Source organism: Fulvia fulva, chromosome 2 (genome assembly GCF_020509005.1).
Source record: "Fulvia fulva chromosome 2, complete sequence".
Classification (NCBI taxonomy): domain Eukaryota; kingdom Fungi; phylum Ascomycota; class Dothideomycetes; order Mycosphaerellales; family Mycosphaerellaceae; genus Fulvia; species Fulvia fulva.
This window is the reverse complement of record NC_063013.1, coordinates 1,624,970-1,646,235: the sequence shown is the minus strand read 5'-3', so window position 1 is coordinate 1,646,235 and position 21,266 is coordinate 1,624,970. Positions and strand designations below refer to the sequence as shown.

The 21,266-nt window shown below is 53.8% G+C and overlaps 6 protein-coding genes across 6 annotated transcripts; 5 read left to right on the top strand and 1 right to left on the bottom strand.

Moving 5' to 3' along the window:
* Positions 1–1,132: 1,132 nt before the first annotated feature.
* On the top strand, positions 1,133–3,221 carry CLAFUR5_02750 (uncharacterized protein; the record flags this gene model as incomplete). Its single annotated transcript, XM_047901898.1, has 2 exons — positions 1,133–1,978; positions 2,031–3,221. The coding sequence occupies 2 exons, from the start codon at positions 1,133–1,135 to the stop codon at positions 3,219–3,221; spliced, it is 2,037 nt and encodes a 678-aa protein (XP_047758276.1).
* A 1,333-nt stretch (positions 3,222–4,554) lies between these two features.
* Positions 4,555–7,113, top strand: CLAFUR5_02749 (Thioredoxin; the record flags this gene model as incomplete). The annotated part of the gene is made up of 1 exon (XM_047901897.1): positions 4,555–7,113. One exon carries the CDS (start codon positions 4,555–4,557, stop codon positions 7,111–7,113), a length of 2,559 nt encoding a protein of 852 aa, XP_047757437.1.
* Positions 7,114–7,455: 342 nt separating this feature from the next.
* On the bottom strand, positions 7,456–7,850 carry CLAFUR5_02748 (putative U6 snRNA-associated Sm-like protein LSm3; the record flags this gene model as incomplete). The annotated part of the gene is made up of 3 exons (XM_047901896.1): positions 7,456–7,490; positions 7,545–7,671; positions 7,725–7,850. The coding sequence occupies 3 exons, from the start codon at positions 7,848–7,850 to the stop codon at positions 7,456–7,458; spliced, it is 288 nt and encodes a 95-aa protein (XP_047757438.1).
* Positions 7,851–8,108: 258 nt separating this feature from the next.
* Positions 8,109–10,325, top strand: CLAFUR5_02747 (uncharacterized protein; the record flags this gene model as incomplete). The annotated part of the gene is made up of 1 exon (XM_047901895.1): positions 8,109–10,325. One exon carries the CDS (start codon positions 8,109–8,111, stop codon positions 10,323–10,325), a length of 2,217 nt encoding a protein of 738 aa, XP_047757443.1.
* Positions 10,326–10,811: 486 nt separating this feature from the next.
* CLAFUR5_02746 (uncharacterized protein) lies at positions 10,812–12,722 on the top strand (the record flags this gene model as incomplete). The annotated part of the gene is made up of 2 exons (XM_047901894.1): positions 10,812–11,152; positions 11,213–12,722. The coding sequence occupies 2 exons, from the start codon at positions 10,812–10,814 to the stop codon at positions 12,720–12,722; spliced, it is 1,851 nt and encodes a 616-aa protein (XP_047757444.1).
* A 4,975-nt stretch (positions 12,723–17,697) lies between these two features.
* CLAFUR5_02745 (putative phospholipid-transporting ATPase DNF3) lies at positions 17,698–21,084 on the top strand (the record flags this gene model as incomplete). Its single annotated transcript, XM_047901893.1, has 1 exon — positions 17,698–21,084. The coding sequence occupies one exon, from the start codon at positions 17,698–17,700 to the stop codon at positions 21,082–21,084; it is 3,387 nt and encodes a 1,128-aa protein (XP_047757445.1).
* Between the last annotated feature and the right edge of the window lie 182 nt (positions 21,085–21,266).

The window sequence follows — 21,266 nt, the reverse complement described above, 5'->3', positions numbered from 1 at the left end:
TCAGCAAGACGGTGCGTACGTTGGCGGCTGATCTGCTTGCCTACAGTGGGCTAGGGGAGCTTTGATTGGAGCGCGGTGCGCAACCTCATCATGGCCCGAGTTCTGTACACTGGCCCGACTGACAGCTTTGTGTGTGTTGCTTTCGGGGCAACTTGTCTTGCGCTCTCGAACTGACGCTCTCAATTCGTACCCTTTATTGAGGTCCTGTCGGTTCACTCTCAAGGCAATGTCGTGAGTGACTTACTTGGAAGTCCGTCACAGGTTCTTTGTTTCAGCGGATGGATGGCGGCTACTGCAGCGGATGACCAGAATACTGGCGAATCGCACTCAGTACAGCCCATGTGTAGACAGTAGATATCGTAGTAGTAGAAACACTGTGCCATTTCTCAAGACTATCTTATTATGCGCGTGCGTTGCAAAGAGAGGTGAAGCATGTAGGTACCGTAATCCCGAAGGCCAGTGCGGGACAGAGCACAGGCTGTCTCCACCAACTTCGCTGTCCATTCTTCCTCCTCACCACAACAGTGACTCTCTTGGCCAAATCCGTTGCGAGAGGCTCGGTGGTCATCATATCTTGGGCAATCGTTACTGTCGGCTACCTTTGCAGAGATATCATCTCCCCTCGCCTACCGCTCGCACCGCCTTCCTGGGAGTCCGCCTCGGCGCCGGGCGACGGTGAGGTGAATGCCAGACTGCACCAGAACCCATCAAACAACCATCGTCCCATCGTCCACCCTCGCCGGGCCACCGCGACCCTTGGTAAGTCCTCAATCACCTCCAGAATGCACGAAAACATCCCAATATCAAGACCTCAACGTCCCGGTCCTCGATCCCCCGGTCAGCTGCCAGACAAGCCGCCCATCCCTTTCCCAAGCGCCCATCTGACCTGCTGTTGCTGGCTATCGTACTCGATACACCCCGCGATCATACTCCCCGGCGAATCGCTGACCCAGATCACCGCAGGTTCGAGGTCTCCCGTCGTCGTTGTCACCGCCCCGTGGCCACCCTTGCCTTTGCGCCGACGACAGCGTGGGTAGCACATATCGGCCGTCTACCCACAACTCGCGCCGAACACTTTCAAAATACACCTGCCTACCCTATCAGACCGATAGGGGTGGCAGTATATCAAGATATGGACGTTTCGAGCATGTTGTCCAACGGGGCCCAGAACGCTGCTAGCGTGGCCGATGCAAAGAGACAGAACCACCAGTATCCGACACGTCATGGCAGTATGGGACAAGAGGAGACGCCTGATAACAAGCCATACATGGGCAATGCTCAACGCGCCTTGCGAGGCAGCAATGGTGCTGCTGCGACATCTGGATATGCTCGAGGGTCGCCCGCCAAGAAAGATCAGAGACATGTTGTCTTCCAGCTTATAGATCCCAAGGACCCGCGCATACAGGCTCGGCTACCAATGCGGGTCATGATCTCGCCAAACGATACGACAGAGTCCATCATCACTACCGTCAAGAACTTCTATGGCTTGTATGAGTATGGCGTCAGTTTCGAAACCAGAGACGGCTTCAGCATCATCGCATCATTCGACAACTTCGAGAACGACATGGTCGTCTACGTCAGGACCGTGGCACCACCTACTGCCTCCTTCGAAGAGCGGATCAGAGACTCCGTGTCGCCAAAGAAGCATGCCCTCGGCGCACCGTTCGAAATGCGACCGTCATCTCACAGCGCCAACCACTCACCGTCGAGGTCAGCCATTCGATCTGCAGGAGTTCGTAGCATGTCTCCTCAGTCCGAGACTGGTCGTCGTAGTGCGTCTGCTGCGCCGGGTGGTAGACCCCGATCGCAGAGAACCACAAGCAAGGACGTAACCATGATGAACGGCGATGGCTATAGCAGCGGCGACAACGCTTCAGTGACTAGTTCTCGCCGATCCAAGGCCGAGGAGATCAAGGCAGAGATCACGGTTGACAACATTGTAGAAGGTGGTCGAAGAAAGAGGGCATTTGAGAGTTCTGTAAGCATGACTGACTCCCTCTGTCGCAACATGACTAACACAAGCCGACCAGGAACTGCCACTGTTCGTTCCACCTCAGGTGCCAATGAGTGCGTCGATATCGTCGATCTCTCCTCAGCGCCGCAGTGGACCTGCTGGCTCGCCCTATGCGTTATCCAACCAGCAGACCTTCTCATACTCGCAGGCACTCCCTTCGCCGCAGAGCTACGGTCATGGCAGTGGCTACATGCAGCCTCCATTCCCATCCAACCCTTACCAAAGTGGCTTCCCACATCCTAACAGGCCAGCGCGAGGCAGCCGGATTAGCGGTGCAAGCTATGGCTCAAACAGAAACTCCAGTGGTGGTATCCTGCCGACACCTGATCCAACCATCGGCAGTGTCATCTCCGATGAGGATGTCGCGCTTCAACTGATGCGCCTTGGGGACCCGTCTGCGTTCTCTCATGGACGTACCTCGACGTCGACTGTCGACGATGCACTCAGCGGCAAGGCAGATGCCGCCTCGTCTGATGAGGAGGAAGAGGAGGATGAAGAGCAAGATGAAGGGCCAGCCGGGCCTCCTGCTGTACCACGCTTCTCGAAGGATGACCTTGGTCCACAGAGGAAGAAACAGCGCACCATGAATGAGCTGCCCAGCGATGGCACAAGCGGAGAGGAATATGAAGACCATCGCGATGGCAACTTTGGCAGTGACGAGGTCAACGGTGATGATGGACAACGCAAAGCTTTCAAGCCGAAGGTCAAGTCGGGCAAGATCAATGGTCCAAACGGACTGAAGCCTGCAAAGCCACGAGCGCTCTCTATTTCCAAGCATAAGAAGGCTTCCATCGGACACAGCAACCCAAAGGTACCCATGTCGCCGGCATCCCTGCCTTCTCAATCTCGGAAGGCATCCATCGCGTCCACGATCAACTTCCAGCACCAGCTTGGCGTGGACGAGGAAGATCTATCCTCGAAGCCGCGCTGCCAGCGTTGTCGCAAGAGCAAGAAGGGCTGTGACCGACAGCGCCCTTGTGGTCGTTGCAAGGATGCCGGCATCGGTATCGATGGCTGCGTCAGTGAAGACGAGGGCAACGGACGCAAGGGTCGTTATGGTCGACACATGGGCATCACTCTCAAGAAGGCTGACGAAGAAGAATATGGTGATGACTCTCCACCACCGCAGGCGCCTCATGGGATCCCTGCTGGTGGTCTCTTCCTGGCTCCTGCCCTGCCAGACAAGAACAAGAAGCGCAAGCGATGATCAATGTCGGCCGTCGATTGCAACACATCAGCCAGCCATGCGCTGCTCTCCTACGCCACGCATTCAACCTCGCCGTGCGCCTATACACGTCAAGACCATCACCGTCCAGCACCAAAAGAAGGACATAGACCGTGCTCATTTCTCTGGATTGCGAAAGTTTGCTTTCAAGCTCGGCGCTGTGATCTCGAATTAGGAGGATGTCTATGATGAAGATATGAGTTTCGTTTGTTGATTGCAAAGTCTCGACACACACTCCCTTTTTCAAGCGCGCGTGCTTCGGAATTGCGTTGTCGGGGGGAAGAAAGGATGATGGCGCTCTTATCACATAATCACTTGGATCTGTTCTGCATGGCATGGCATGACTATCGGATGATGGTGCAAGAAAAGCGATGGACGTTACCGCAGGCTGACGATCGGCTGGGTAGAGTGCATAAGACGTACCGTATAAGCAATAGATGTGACTGCAAGCAATGCTGTGTCAACCTTCCGGTATCTATGCAGATTCTGCGACACCGTAATGACGATACGTGTGCTGGGCACTTAATTACACCGTGTGCTAATTGTGTGCTGTCCGATCGAGACTTTGAGCTGATAACGACAGCTGCGCTGGCAATATCAGACATGAAATGTCCTCATGCAGAGCGAGACTGGCTGTGGCTGCTGTTTTTGAGCGCGACAAGTCCTGAAACGTATCTGGATTACCGAGCAAGTTACAGCAGGCTACTACGACAACAGCCTTCCATGATTGAGCCAGTCGTGGTGGAGTGGACCTTATCCCATGACTTTATTTAGCATGTACCCTAAGAGCACCAGATGACTCAGTCGTTTCTCTGCATAGTAGGAACCGTGAATGCAAAACGCTTCGCTACTCCTGTGAGTGATCATATCATGCTATCATTTACCACCCCTCTAGGTCTTGTGTACATGTATACGCCGTGCTACGACAGTCGTCCTGCTTCGTGGTATGACAGATCGCTCTAGCGCCAAACCCCAAACGAGGTCGCCCCACATTTGACTTCACTCCACGCGGCAACAGATCGTGCTCAGTGGTCGCCTTTAGAGGCGGCAGCTGCAACCCTCTGTCCTTTCTCTTTTGTGTAGGGCCCAAAACTGTCACTTCTGCCTCTGAAGGATCGCATGGAAAACCTTAGCTCCGCGGCACAGCATCCAGACTCACACTATTTGGCAGAGCGGCTGTGCACTCGAAGCAAACCATCAGCTTCCATCCTCCGACCTACTAGCCATGCTGTTCACCGGTCCGTAGTGTTTCGAGTCGTCCTTGCTACAACCACATTCTTTTGAGCCACGGTACAACCACAGTATAATTCACAACATGGCGGACGACGAGCCAGCCCCAATGACCATCAAGGAGCGTATGGCCGCGCTGAAGCTGAGTCAAGTTGGCCAACCACAGCCTAGAACGACGCCACAAAGTCATCGCACGGCAAGTGGGACAGTGCCCCCACCAGCGCAAAGGCGACAACCACCACCACCGCCGCCTGCCAGGCCACATTTACCTGCGAGACCTGATCGACCTCAAAGCGCAAATGTGCCTCTCACTCAGGCTCATGCACCATCTGCGAATCGCTCGATGGGGAATTTACCTGATGCAGGAGCAACGAATGGCCATATCGTGAATGGCAGTAATGGAGCTGCACGACCTCCTCTACCCGCGAGGACTACAACGCAATCGTCACAGTTGTCCGCCGGACCTGCTTTGCCACCCAGGAGACCGTCGGGAAATCCATCGCCAGCTCTGCCACCACGACGACCCTCGGAGGCGCCCTCAGATTTCGACCGAAGCCGGAGAGGATCGAATGAATCCATGAGTTCTATTGCGACGACAAGGTCATCTGTCTCGGGAGTATCGAACGCCACCTCGCTCACATCACAAGGCGAGCGCTACAAAACTCGGGCGCCAGACTTTGACGCTTCCAAGCTTCCTCCTCTACCCCCGAAACGAACAAAGGAAGAGCGAGAAGCTGCTGATCGGAAGTATGCTGGTATGAGACCTCTCAGACAGACAAAGTCAACGCCGAAGGTAGAGCAAGTTGGGAAGAATGGGACGACTCCACCACCTCTAGTGAGGCAGCCTGTAATTCAGCCTGCAGTCGTGCCTAGGTTCGATAGTAGAGATGAGCCACGTGAAGAACGACTTGCGATTGAGCCGGCGCCGAGGCAACGTGCTGAACCTCTGCCACCGCCGCCACCCCGTGCAGAACCTGCCATGCCACCCAGACCTAAGCGTTCTGCTCTGGATTGGGGTATGAACAAAGGTGCCACGGCACCAACACCTGTACCTGGAGTCCGGCCAGACTCTTCTCAGGGTTACGGCGCTCCTCCACCGATTCCCGCTTCTTCGAAACCAGATCTCAAGGCATTACAGGCTTCGAAACCCAAGCCAAATGGCATTCCAGCACCGTCCAACGCACCGAGCTCCACATCAGGACCAATCGACATTACCTCGGCATCGCAATTTGATCAATGTCTAGCATCATCTCGTGCAGTCGTGGCCGACTTCTGGGCACCATGGTGCGGACCTTGTCGAGCCTTTGCACCAGCCTACACTGAGATGACCCGCGAGTTGTCACGACCAGGTCAGGTCATGTTCATCAAGATAAACACAGATGAAAACAAAGATCTATTGCAAAAGTACGAGATCCAGGCTTGGCCAACGCTCATCGTATTCGACCAGCAAAGAGAGGTGGAGAGGATCACCGGAGGGAATGAATGGCCGATTCGAAACAAGCTCGATGAGATTGCACATTCCGCGCCAGCATCAGCTCCTGCCGCTGCTGTGAGCGCACCTAGCGCATACACGGCATCGAACTCTTGCTTGCACTGTCGAGACTTTTCTGGTCCAGACAATCATGCGGCGAGATTTCCACGGCAGTCTATTCCGTCAACAGACATAGGATGGCTTGCGCATCAGCTCACGTCTCCGTTCCCGTCACTCACAGATAAGGCAAGAGCCATCTTCACCTGGCTGCATCACAACGTTGCCTACGATACCGTGGCTTTCTTTGGTAACAATGTGAAGCCTAGTACGCCACAAGGAACGCTGCAGTCCGGTCTTGCAGTGTGTGAAGGCTATGCTGGTCTGTTCGCGGCCCTGGCGCTGAAGGTTGGTCTTGAAGCTGTCGTGGTAAGTGGCCATGGCAAAGGATTCGGACACACTGAATTGAAGCCGGGTGATCCTCTTCCACGATACAATGCTGGGCATGCCTGGAACGCCGTGAAGATCGATAATGGAGAGTGGAAGCTTATTGACTGCTGCTGGGGCGCTGGCCATTTGGGCGCAAACCAGGCATATAACAAGAGTTTCTCCCCCGATAAGTTCACGCAGACCAACAACGACTTTGGCCTGGACCACTTCCCTGGTGACGATAGCAAGCAATTTCGCACGGATGGCCGGATCGTCACATGGGAAAAGTATATCACGGGCAATAAAAGTGGATGTGGAGCAGACTTCTTCTCCGGCTTCGTTGCAGAAGAAGGCCTCGCGAAGACAACTTTCCAGCCAGTCGAGAAGAAGATTGTTCTCGCGCAGCAGGGCCCAACGGTCCGCTTTGCTTTCCAGAAAGTGTGCCCGCATTGGGATCCGATCCGTTGTGGCAAAGGGCCGTACTATATCTATGTATTGTGCCTGGAGAACCTTAAGGATGCTGGCCTGGATCGCAATTACATACCGTTCGAGACGAACGGAGACGTCTGGTGGTGCGATGTGCCACTGCGAGAGCTTGGGAATCGTCCTGGGCTGAAGTGCGAGATCTTTATTATTACCAAGTGGAACAATCGCGACGGCCGAGGGGTTACTGTTGATGAATACAAGCGGAGCAGAGGCAGGGTTGCCTTGGCATTTGGCGGTGTTTGTAAGTGGGAGACTGCCTGATGATTTATGATACCCTAGAGACAACCTAAGAAAATGGTGAGGTGTGTTGCCGTCCCATGAGACGGAGGCTGGTGATCACGATGCGGCAGGCAGATTCTTTGCATACCATTGAAGCGTTTCCGTGATACACTTCCTAATGCAGTAATACTTATGAAGTTGTTATGAAACCTTTGTAGCTTGCGCTACTCTCCCATCATATCCACTTGTGTGTCCTTGAGTCATGATCGGCCCTCGAAAACCGATGGTTTGCGCTGCCTGAGCGATGGCCGTCCTTCCCCAGCGTATCAATGGCGATGCAGGCTTTTCATGCTGTTTGTGCTTCTTTCCTCGCCCTCATTGAGGCTATTGCTGTGGCGATATCAGGACGACGCTGTCGCCTAGAATTGTGTTAGTACCGTCCATCTCCTTCTCCCCTGCCAGCGTATCCTCACCTCTCACAAACAGCATCTCCGACTGTTTCTTCACCGTCCTCACGTTCTCTTGCTCATCCTCCTCGTCTACCACGTATACCGTCTCCGAAACATCGCCAAGGACCAAGTTGCAGTGACTGTCGTACGCCTACTAACATATCAGTAGGTGTTGCGCGGTATGCGCTGTGCTCTTCCACTGACGTGTAGCCTGCCCTGCAACTCTCTGTCTCCTCTGAGCTTCACAAACACAATCTCGTTGAGTGATAGGCGCACTAGGTCGAGTGGCTCATTCACCGGGTTGGCTCCTGCATCCTCTGGCTCGGCCATTGGTCATTGACGTGAGTGCGGTGATATGGTGGACGATGTGTAGTTTGTCGCAAGTCGCTAGGAGCGAGGTTGAAGTTGCTTGAATATGCTTGGCCCATGCTGCGGCAGCGCGGGTATGGCCGATACCTAGGGCTGCAGGGTTGCTCACGGTATTAGTGGATCTCCGTCTTCGCCGGGTCGTGAACTTTCATCAACGCCGCAAAACCACCGGATTCGACCTGGACTGGACCCCGATGGGAGGCCTGCACGGACTCGTTGATGACCTCAGTTCTTGCCCGCCTTGGGCAATTCGATACAAGACGAGTGGTCACGACGTTATGGAGTTCCGGGAAGAGGAAGAGGGGGGATTGGGTTTGTGCCGAGTGCAGAGCCAGGAGGTGGGTGAAGGTACAGGGGAGGGGATACAGCGATGATGCGCTGAGGCTCAATGGCATGGGAGGGATGCTTGAAGAGGTAGAGGGGAGCGAGGATACTGCAGAGCCACGAAGACAGCCAGGAGGATGGGGATTGGGCACGCGAGCACATCGTAACGAGGCTGGAGACGAGCTACCGAGCGGCAGTCGATCCAAACGGAATGTTGATAAGACGTTCTTCGACCGACGACGACCAGATCTGGCACAGGAAGGTGGTACTTCAGCAGTATCTGCGGAACAGCAACATCAGCGATTGTGGGAACAGTTCGAGGCTGCAGAGGATCACGAAGATTATGGAGTTCTTGCTGGTGCTGAGACCGTGAAAGATGAGATCACATCTGTACAAGAGAGCACGATGCTCGATATCGACTACAAGGAGGAGCTGTCAAAAGCTCTACTGCAAGGCGAAGCAGACATGGTGACGCGCTGCCTCTTTGCTGCGAGCCAGGCCCAAGATCTGGACTGGATACGGGACATCCCTACGACCACGTTCTCCGAGATCATACAAGTCCTCGAGCCCAGCAACTTTGTTGCGAAGCTGGGTAGCGCTCATATTGAGCTCAGTGCTGCCATGGTCAAGATGATGCGGATAGCACCAATGCGTCAGGTTGCATACGAGTACAGTTCAGTACTTCGTCAAGCAGTGGGAATACGCAGATCTGGAGGCATCAAACTGACATTGCGCGATTACATCGTTCTCATGCGGAGTGCTAGAGATCTGGGCAATCAGAAGATGGGCTTTGTTATGTGGAACGCGTTGCTGAGTGATGGACACACACCCGACACACAGTGCTACAACTACTACATGTCAGCTGTCGTCTGGAATGGAGTCCACTCGGCCGGGTCACGACAGAGAGTCAGAGTCATTCCTTTCCACATGCTGGCCAGAAGGAAACCGCGCTCAGCATCGAGATATGGGAACTACCGTGTTGGGCCCGGCGGCATGCGCGAGAAGGCCATGCGAATCTTCAACGAGATGCTTGCAAATGGAGCTATCGCCGACGAAGAGAGTTTTCGAATTCTTATGACAGCAGCCGCGCGAGAAGGCGACGTCAATACAGTCAAATCCGTGTTGAAAAAGGTGTGGGGGATAGATATCGATGGCATTCTTGCGGGCACGAACGAGGAGACAATGGCGCCAAAACAGCTGCCCGAGCACTCGCCTTTGATGCCCACAACGAGCCTACTGTGGACGATCGCACATGCTTTCGGCATAAACAACGACATCCCAACGGCTCTGCGTACTGTCGACTTTGTTGCGCGCCATTACAACCTCTCGATCAGCCTCAAAGTGTGGAGCCAGCTTTTTGAGTGGACTTTTGTTCTCGCCATCCCACGCTATGGCACGGCTAAAAGAGACAGCAGCAATGTCGGCCAGTTGCCAGCCCAAAGCGTTCTACGCCTTTGGCAGACCATGACAGGCGAGCCGTATCGTATCGAGCCGACCATGGGCATGTACAACTATCTCATCAAGAACCTGTTCAAGCGGCAATGCACACCGCTAATCATTGACCACATGCAACATGGATACGAAATATTCAGACGGCACAGAAGGAGGGCATACATGTTGCGGCGCAGTCTCAAGGCACAGCTTGAGAATCGAGCAAATGGCTTTCCGCACGATTCGGTAGAAACTCTGCGTGCAGATTGGGAACATGCAGACCTGATCCGACAGAGAGATGTGTTCTGGGTGAAGCGCTGGCTGCGATTGCTGCTCGGCTCTACAGCTGACTGGAGTGGACGAGGCAAAGATGCGGATGGTTCGTTGTTTGCACGGAAGCTTCCCAAATTACTCTGGCGTTGGCGAGCATGGGCACCGACGAAAGTACGCTACAAGACTCCAACGGGACGCGTCGAGATAGAGATTCGAACGGAAGAGGAAATGCTGGCATCGGGCTTGAACAAGGAACGCTACGAGGAGAAGAAGAGTGCTCTGGTGGGAGAAGCGCCGAGATACGTTGGTAATGCCTGGGTGCGAGGGGAAACGCGGTGGACATCTCGCCGCGTAGAGGAGGCTCGCTCGCGCTATGCGCCGACGATGGCACGCGAGCCAGTTCCCTGAGTCTCCATCGCCCCAATGATTAGTTGACACGTAGCTGTACATAGTGTGCATACGAGGCTCTTAAAGGAGATGCAACGTCGAGCCCTCGGCAGACTATAGTAGTATAGCCACACAAGTGATGCCCCAAAGGCCGCGTCAGCTGTGTGGTAGCTCGTTTGCTGGTTTAAAGACTGCATCCACGGGATGTTTGAGCCTAGAAGTTCGGCAACGTGGGATGGCGGATTTAGAGTTACCGACAAGCTTTTTAGCGATCGGGTCCCCTGCACGACATCTCGCGTGCCGACTCCTCCTGTCGAACTCTTCTTGCCTCTTGTACCAGATCGTTCCTGTGCGCCGAGTCCTTCGGCATACCGTGAGCGGTTTAATTCATGGACCGAAGATACAGGTGCCACTCCGGCTTCCACAGCTGAGGACAGTGTATACTTCGAGCGTCTCGAACGCCTTGACAACTACCGACCCTGATGGCCACACACCTCAACCGCCAATATGACAACGACCCACGACGTCGCGATGCGCGACTTTGGCTCGTCGGAACCGAAATCACCCGTTCCACCAGAATCGCCACAGGAACTCCGCCGCACGACGAGCAACGTGTCTACTGGGACAACAGGGACCCTTCGACACAGGAAGTTCTCCAGATCAAATACCGTGACAACTTACCATGAAGCGCCGATCGGGGAGAACTACGAACCTGGCGCGGAGCCTGGTGTCGATACCAATGCCGAGGATGACCCGGAGCATTTGACGAGGTTGAAAGCGAGGTGTGAGATCAATATTATCGACTTCTCGGATGCCGGTGTGGAGCATGTTAGGGCGGACAATGAGAGGTATGTATGTATTGTATGGGTGAAGAGTGCGGCCCAAAGTTGACTGTGCGCGCGTCGTAGTCTTGCAGGAGCGCTTCGTAAGCCACGCGTGGAAGAACTCCCTTGCCGCTGGATTTCGGTCAATGGACTCAGCTGGGACGTCATCAAACAACTTGGAAGGAAATACCACCTACACAGGCTATCCGTGGAGGACTTGATTCATACAAAGACCCGCACAAAGGTCGATTGGTATGCAAACCACGCTTGTATCATCCTTACATTACAAAAGCTGGTACGACTACATCAGCACAACGGCCGGAACGACAAGAATTGCAGCTGTAACAGCGATTCGGATAGTGAACAGATCGATGAGAAGCTTGACTTCAATAGGCGGCGAAGGCCCAAGAGTAGATGGAGCTACTTCACCGGCCAAAAGCAGCCTGATGTGCTTCCTCGATATCTGGATCGGGATGGCGACGGGAAGATCGACCAATACGTGAATGCACATTCTGGAACGTCCGAGGAGACCCCTATTAAACCAATACGGACTCTGCATCGATACGAGAGCGCGATGATACCAGAGCACACCGCGTTCATGGAAAAGCATAGCGCACTTTCTCAGGAGAACTTCGCGGTCAGTGTTGAGCAAGTGGCCATTTTCTTGTTGGCAGACAACTGCGTTATCAGCTTTTTCGAGCACTCCGCTGAGGATGTGGAGAGGCCTATCTTGAAGCGGCTGAACAGCAAGGAAACGATACTGCGGCGGAGTAACGACGCTTCCCTGCTGACTCAAGCAATAATCGATGCTATTGTGGATCTGGCCCTACCGGTCAAGGATGCCTACAACAAGGCCCGTAAGGAGCTGCAGATTGATGCTATGACGAAACCAAACATCCAAACCTCGCGTTCGCTGCATATTTTTGGCGAGGAGATCGACATGCTACAGAACCTATTCAAGCCGATCGTGCATCTGGTTAATTCGCTACGAGACCACCATGCCGAAACACCGCCATCGCCTCCGGCCGCCGGAACCCCTGGAGAGGCACCGGCGCCAACATACCCACAAGCCATCCCGGCCCCTTCCACGGCCTGCAAAGTCAAACGCGACCGCGAGGGTGCACCTATCGCAACGAGACAATTTTCCGATTTTAGGAAGATCGCCATGAAGAGGACCGATCCCACCAGCAATGTGGTCATCACTCCATTGGCACACATCTACTTTGGCGACGTCCTCGATCACTGCATTACCATGATCTCCGCCCTGGAGCAGATGGACGCGAGTGCTAATAACATCTCGACGCTCATTTTCAACACAGTCGGCGCGAAGACGAACAACTTCATGATGATTCTGGCCATCGTTACGGTATTCTTCGCGCCGTTAACGTTCATATCAGGTTACTTTGGTATGAACTTTGCTGGTGGCAAGGGGCTGGACCATTCTTTCCACTTCTTCTGGTTTGTTGCCATTCCTGCTTTGGTGGCATTCATGACGATCGTCTTTGCGACAATGCTGTGGGACAATATCCGGGACTTCTTGATTCGAAGGGGAATCAAAGCCCGTTGGCCAGGCTCGCATAGGAGGCGAGGGTAGTGCGTCGTGGTGCTTCGAGGAAGACGGTAACTGTCAAGGGAGCTGATTAGCAAGCGCGGCGTCATGGGAAACGGTCGATTGGATTTGCATAAGAGAGAGGGACAGCATACACGACAGCATTTTGTCCAGACGACCTATATACTGCTTCGAAAACAGATTTATCGGGTCATCGGCTATTGACGCCAACATATTTATCTTCCGCCGCGGGGCATGCAGGTACACTGCATGCCACCTTGCATGACGAGCATTGGCTTGCATTACGCGTGCGAAGTGAAGGAGGCTGTGCAAGCATGAGACGCCGTACAAGGCTAAGCCAGCGGTCACTCTTGAGGCTCTGAGACCACGCGGCGCAGTCTTAAGCAAACATTAATCTCCAGCTCTGCGGCTCTAGCTATGAAGTCGCAATCATTACTCGAGTGTTCGACAGCACGACAGACCATGATTCCAGGCTAGAAGACGAGGATCAATGCGATGGTAGGCGCCGAGCCTTCGGGCGAGGGAGGCGTGCGCAGGAGAAAGTCCGGACAGTACGAGGACAGCGATGGCGAAATCGATGCCGACCACGATGGTGTCCAGACTGGATCTTGGAGCGTTGATGCGACTTCGACACAGGCGCCAGTCGAGCAAGAGCAAGAGCAAGAGCACCGAGTACGATGGTCTCAGGATGTGGAGCGCAATGCGAAGCTCAAGAAGCGCAAGAGCGACGAAGTTGTGGAGCCACGGGACACAGATGAGCGCGCGAAAGTGAGGAACTTGTCAGTGAACACTGTGGCTGGTCAAGATGGGCCGAATGTCACATCACCTAGTACAGCTTCGCCCAGGTCACCACAGTATGAGCTTGGTTCTCCAAGGTCAGCAAGGAGTCGTGGGCTGTCGCTACGATCTTCGTTATTCCAGAGGAATATGAATCACAGAGCATCGAATGGGATCGAGCTGCAGGATGTCGGCCCATCGAGTGGGAGTCGGCCTGGTAGCGCAAGACCTCAAACAGCCAAGAAACATTCCGGAACCTCAGTGACGATCACTCCGATCGAGGATACATTCTCAAGCGCAGTCCCTTTGACCAAGCTGAGCGAGCGTGTCAAGGGTACATCAAGTCTTCCCAACTATCAGGCGTGGGCCGCAAATCATGCCAGAAGACATCTTCCCCTCAAGCGGCTTCAAGCCGTACTGGAGCGGGCACGTAAGATCATTCTATTTCACCCTCAGGGTCGACGACGAGAATCACCTGTACGTGGTGTCGGCTACGAACCTCTCGTCTTGCTACGAGAGAGCCAAGTATTCTCACGCTGGAGCGTCGTGGGCGCGACGGGCGCGCAACGCAGGCGAAGCCGCGGCGAACAGAGGACTACCAGCAAAACGGGTATGAAAACCATCCGACGAGCGTGTACTCGTGTCGGGAGCGAGTCCCTCTTCTTTTGTAAGAAGGGCGCGGAACCTTGGCCTATACGCTCGACAGGACACCTCTGGTGTGAGTGCAGAATTTTCACCTCCGGAGACCGCAAACCGAGCGGGCTGAGCGACGAACATTAGACGAGCGGACTACAGAACAACAACTGAGCGGACTATGCGACGGCGTCGAGCGGACTACGAAACAATCTGGTGTTTGCCAGCGGGCAATGCGGTGGGTAGGTGGACACGCGACGAAGCCTGTAAGGGCCTGTTGAGCACCCGGTATGGGAACGAGGGTTTTGCCTGAGGCACTGTCTGTCCCGCTACACAACGCACCCAGTCTGACATGGTAGATTGCGACGAGGAAAAGACGATAGCCTGAGCAAGGAAAAGACGGCTGTTGGGACGGGGAAAAGACGTACAATGCAAGTGGATTAATTCTGTAATCGGGGAGGATCGAGGGCAGGGTAATAAGGAACTTCATATTGGTTAGTAGGTGGAAACGTAAGGAGTACGCTACCCGGCGTGGTGTGTGCCCCGAGCAAACCTACGAGGCATGGACGGCCGCTTTCTAGAGATAGGCTACGGTAACGCGAAGGGCGTCAAAACCTAGGGCGTAGTGTACACTAGTAGCGACGGCTAACACTATCTGTACAGCCCGAGAGGACGGATGCGCATGTCGGTCAATAGAGAGCACTAAAGGGCTTAGGCCTATAGAGGTAGATATTGGCTTAAGGAGCAAACAGGGAGGGAGGGCGTAGAGGGAAGCTTTTGCTCCGGGCTAACCTCTCGAAACGTAGCTATACGGTAGTGCTAGATAAGTAGGAAAGCGCGGCTAAGACTTGTCACCTTATCTCGTAGCTAGCTTGCTAAATACGATTCCTTCCTTGCCGTAATAGGTAAGGGGTCCTCTAGGAAGCCTAGTAAGGTAGAGCCGACGCGCTAGTAGAGGCGTTCTTCCCTCCTCCGGTTACTACCCGACTCGACGATATCGAAGGCTTCGTATACCTAACGGAGCTCGAGACTAGCTAAGAAGTAACGGAGGCGGAGGTACTAATAGTGCTAAAAGCGGCGCTACTAGACAAGGCCCTAGGACTAGACAAGATCCCTAACCGATTCCCTAAGTACTACCGCTAGACGCTCGCCCCGTACCTCGCGAGGCTGTTCACGGTATGCCTCTAGTAGTTATACGTACCGACCCCCTTCCGGTGCTCGAGTACAGTCGTCCTCCGTAAGGAGGGTAGGGCCAGATACGACGTTAGGAAGGCCTACCGCCCGATAGCCCTACTTAGCACGATCGGTAAGGCGCTAGAGCGCATCGTAGCCGATCGTATCTCTAAGCTAGCCGAGGAGCACTAGCTCCTCCTAGCCGAGCAGATAGGAGCCCGACTAGGGCGGTCTACGACGACCGCCCTAGAACTCGTCACGGAACAGGTTTATATAATCTAGGTAACACGCCGACAACAGGTCGCTACCCTACTATCCCTCGATATCTCGGGGGCGTTCGACAAAGTTTCCTACGCCCGACTACTCCACAACCTCCGGGCGAAAGGTCTGCCTAGCTAGCTCGTCGCGTTCGTCAAGTCCTTCCTTAGTAACCGGTCTACGTAGCTCGTCCTAGGGGAGTGGCGTGAACCTTAGATACGGCCTACGGAAACGGGGATCCCGTAGGGCTTATCGCTCTCTCTAATCCTCTTCCTTTTCTTCGCCTCTACGCTCCTCCCGCTACTTAGGGGAAGCGCCGACGGTGCTAACTCCTATATAGGCTTTGTCGATAACACGAACATCCTAACATATAGCGACTTAACCGAGACTAACTACCGCTAACTCGAAGCGGCGCTCGAGGTATATAACGAATAGGCAGCGCGACACGGGGCAGTCTTCGTACCTAAGAAGTACTAGATAATCCACCTTACGAGGACCCCGAAGAAGCACAACCTCTAAGCCACGATCGAGGCCGGGACCGGCGTAAGCTAGATTACTCCACAGCTATCTATCCGGGTCCTAGGATTCTAAGTAGACACGCAACTCCGGTAGTACGCCTACCTAAAGTAGCTCCGGCAACGGGGAGACTAGAACAAAGCCTTAGTTATGCGCCTCGCGGCCTCTATATAGGGCGTAGCCTTCGTAAAGGCACGCTAGCTATATAGCTCTATCGTCCGACCGGCGATCACCTTTAGGGCACTAGTCTAGTATCTAACCTACGCGACTAGCTAGATAAAGCAGATTCAAAACGTGTAGAACGAATGTTTACGTAGGGTGACCGGGGCATACCGTACTATACCGACGCAGGTCCTAGAAGTAGACACGTAGATCACGCCACTAGACCTCTACCTCTAACAGCTCGCTATAGGCCATGCGCTCCAGACGGCGAATAGCAAGGCAGGGAGCGATATCCGCGCGGCGTGCTAGGCGATCACGACACGCCTTCGATCTATAGCGCCTAAAAAGAAGACAGGATCATAGGCCTAGCGGCAGCCAGATACGCAACAAACCCCGATAGTAAAGCTCCGAGTATAGGCCCTAGCTAGTGGCATACTAGCAGTAGGAGTGGGACAGGGACGCGAAGAACGGAAGGCTATAGCGAACGCGGTCCGTGGATATATATAGGGAATCTAGAACGAGCGCTAGGAGAAAGGCGAACGGCACCCGAACGGGCAACCACTACGGCGACGAGCACACCGACGAGAAGACGAGGCAGCGGCGAAGACAGGACCTATTAGCCGAGATAGGGTAATGCTCTTCCGAGCCCTTACCCGCCTAAAGGCAATAGTCGCGATGCTACTCCGCTCGGAACACATTAGGTTTAAGGACTATCTATACCGCCGAAAGGTACCGGGAGTAGATAGTAGCCTATGCGAATGTGGACGTGTCTAGACGCCGAAACACGTCGTGCTGTTCTGCCTACGCTTTGTAGAAGCCCGACAGGCAATGCGCCTCGAGACTAGGGCTACAGACTTCTAACATATGATAGGCATAGCGCGTAGGATGCGAGTAGCGGCACGAATGGTGATGCGGACCGGCCTACTATAGCAGTTCCAGATAGCGGGTGAGATGGTAGCAAGAATAGGGGAGGCAGCCTAGGAGGGAGAGCTCTAGGAAGCCTTCGAAGGCGCCCTGCCTACAGACGTAGTAGGACTCCGGCGGCACCGACGACTACGCATACGGGTGGACCGTGGCCCACAGCGACCCCGAGCATAGGAGGAATAGCGACAGGGGCACTGACAGAGTGTAGGAGCCCGGAAGGGTCGACTCGTCGTCTACTCGACGGCCAGCTCGTTCTCCGCTCGACGGCCGACCTATCTCCTACTCGATAGGCGACCCGCCTCTACTAATAGTCGACCTGTCGTCTGCTCGATAGTCGGCTAGCTACTAACACTCGTTCCTAGGCACCGGGCAGATTGGCACTCCGGGGCGGCTGACCACCTAGTGCTCACCGCTTCTAGTACGACAGATTGACCGACAAGCAATAGAGAGAACTTACTGACACCTGAAGAGGGATTTTCCCCGTACGACGGTTTTCCCCTCTCTCTTCCTTGATAGCCCCCGGCCTCGTAGACCTTTTAGGAGCTAGATAGGCATTATGAATGTATTTATTTATTTATTTATTTCACCCTCAGTCGATGGACGACATATCCCTATTGGCCCATCGCGGAGTGCACCGTTGCTCGATGAAAGGACAGGCAAGCCGTACGTCTGCAACTTGATCCGGTCCTCCAAATACAATGCATACAACTTCCTGCCTCGGCAGCTGGTCGCACAGTTCTCGAAGCTGGCCAACTTTTACTTCTTGTGCGTATCGATACTGCAGATGATCCCTGGCTTGAGTACGACTGGCACATACACAACGATTGTTCCTCTGATGTTCTTCGTGTCCCTGTCCATGGGCAAAGAAGGCTGTGAGAGTCTACGAAGACACAGGCTCGATAAGGCGGAGAATAACAAGATCTGCCACGTTCTAAGCTCTTGCGCTTCCGCTTCTGCCTCTGCCTCCAAAGCCAAAGGAATACCCAAGGCCTCGACTTCTACAGACAGCCAGGATTCATGGGTACCTGTCAAGTGGCAAGCGTTGCAGGTAGGAGACGTGATCAAGCTCCAACGCGATGAAGCTGTTCCCGCGGATATTGTGTTGCCCGGTAGCAGAGGATCAAACAACACAGCTTACGTAGAGACCATGGCACTCGATGGCGAGACCAACCTTAAGCCAAAGCAGCCCAAGCCAGACACTGTGCAGGCCGCCGACAGCCCAGAGTCTTTGTTGCAAGCAGAAATGCATTTCGTGGTGGAGGACCCCAACCTGGACTTGTACAACTTCGAAGGGAAGCTCACTGTTGCCGGCAAGACCTCTCCATTGACTAACAATGAGATCATATATCGAGGCAGTGTCGTACGCAACACACCGGAGGCATATGGCTTAGTTGTATACAGTGGAGAGGAGTGCAAGATCCGCATGAACGCAAACAAGAACCCAAGAATCAAAGCCCCCTCTCTCCAAGCTGTCGTCAACAGGATTGTCTTCGCTATAGTGCTATTCGTTATAGCGCTGTCGTTATTCAACAGCATCGCATATCAGCTCTGGCAGGACACCACCGAGAAGAAAGCATGGTACATCAGCGACGCGCCGGTATCGTTTGGCCCGTTGTTTACATCCTTCATCATCATGTTCAACACACTCATTCCACTGTCGCTTTACGTCAGCCTGGAGGTCATCAAGGTAGCACAAATGGTGTTGCTCAACGATATTGACATGTACGACGCCGAGAGCAACACGCCTTTCGAAGCGAGGACATCGACAATCAACGAAGAGCTAGGACAAGTTGGCTACATATTCTCTGACAAGACCGGCACGCTTACTGAGAACGTGATGCGGTTCCGCAAGCTTTCGGTTGCTGGAATTGCATGGCTACATGATGTGGACTTGCAGCATGCAACTCCGGATGACAAATTGCTCATGCACAAAAAGCGACAACCGAGCAAAGGCAAACGACCTGCGTGGAAGCCACGGAAGTCTACCACGAACGACATTCCTACGTCTGAGCCTGTAGACACCAACGGTGAGCGGAGTCCTTCCGCTACGAGACCCGATCTCCCACGAAAGTCAACATCACAATGGACATCCACAGCTGCACCAGCCATGGCACAGACTGAGCACAGCACTAGCCAATTGATCGCCTACATTCAACGGAACCCGCAGACTGTATTTTCGAACCGTGCGAAGATGATGATCCTGTCCATTGCGTTGTGTCACACATGCCTGCCGGAGAAGACTGGCGATGAAGACGAACACATCAGCTATCAGGCGTCATCGCCTGACGAACTGGCCCTTGTTGAGGCGGCGAAAGAGCTTGACTTCATTGCATACGAGCGGGACACATCAACACTGACCTTGAAGCTACATCCACACGGCAGCGCCGGCGAGCCTATGTTCGGGGACTACCAGATCATGGATGTGATTGACTTCTCGAGCAAACGCAAGAGGATGTCGGTCATCGTCCGTATGCCGGATGGTCGGGTTGCCACAATTTGCAAGGGTGCAGACTCCATTCTCGATTATGAAGCAGGTGATGTGGAACAGAATATCGCCAAGTCGATCATCGATATCAATCGTGGAGGCGTTGCGCATGCTGTGGTAGTCATCGATGGTCAGACATTGGCCAGCATCCAGACCGACGACGCACTACACACCTTGTTCCTGGACCTAGCCATATTGACAGACTCTGTGATCTGCTGCCGAGCCTCACCCTCGCAGAAAGCCAGCCTTGTGAACGCTATCCGAACGAGAATCAAGCGCAGTGTCACTCTGGCTATTGGCGATGGCGCTAATGATATCGCTATGATTCAGGAAGCCCACGTTGGCACAGGTATTACAGGGAAAGAAGGTCTTCAAGCAGCTAGAACTTCCGACTATGCGATCGCCCAGTTCCGCTTCCTGACCAAGCTCTTATTGGTTCATGTTCGATGGAACTATATCAAGACTTGCAAGTACACCGTCGGGACATTCTGGAAGGAAATGCTCTTCTATCTGACCCAAGCGATCTACCAGCGCTACAATGGCTACAGCGGCACAAGTCTTTACGAAAGCTGGAGTCTTAGTATGTTCAACACGCTCTTCACCAGCTTGACCATCATCTTCCTCGGCATCTTTGAGCATGATTTGCGCGCCTCCACTTTGATCGCAGTGCCGGAGCTGTACACTAAAGGACAACGCTCCGATGGCTTCAACCTCAAAGTCTATCTCGGTTGGATGTTCACAGCAGTCTGCGAAGCGATGATAGTATGGTTCACCTGCTGGGAACTGTATGGTCATGCTCTATTTAAATCGGAGAATACGCTCTTTCCTCTCGGAAACATGACGTTCACAGCTTGCGTAATCATCATCGCGATCAAGCTGCAGATCATCGAGCAGCGGTACAAGTCTGTCATGGCCGCTGTGGCGGTAGTCTTGAGTGTAGGCGGTTGGGCTTTGTGGAATATCATTCTCGCTGCGCTATACGGCAAGAACAACCAATACAACGTGAAAGGCGGTCTCCTCGAACGATGGGGTGAGAGTGGACTGTGGTGGTTGACACTCATCATCATTGTGGTAGCTTGTTGTCTCCTTGAGATCGGGATTCGAGCATTGAAAGCAGCATTCTTTCCTACAGATGTGGAGACTTTCCAGACTCTTGAGCAGGATCTCGAGGTACGAAAGAGATTCGAGGAGGCTGCTGCCCCTTGGACGCAAGCTGGCTGGAACCATGGTAGCAAGAAGATTAGTGCAGAGTTGCAGAGGCTGGAAGAGCAAGCGAAGAAAGAGAGCGATGTTCAGGCTCTGCTGGAGAGACCGAGGACGATGGAGGAGGACCGACTAGGCAGGATCGAGACGAAAGAACAGATCGTTATGGTCGCTGATGGAGACAGGTCAGGGACTGATCCGAGCAAGATGCTGAATCAGCGGTTTGGATTGCCGAGACGGGACAGCTTGAGATGACGAGGGAATGACTTATGAAGGATAGGAAGTGCACTTGATACCCGTGAAACACGAATCACATCATATGAATTACTTACCATAGATGTTTCATGGCTCCTCTTGTTGTGCTGGTTAAGCTCTGGGGCGCCCATGTGTCCCGCTGTTGACGCATGTGAGCGCCAAGACTCTGATCTACGCTGATC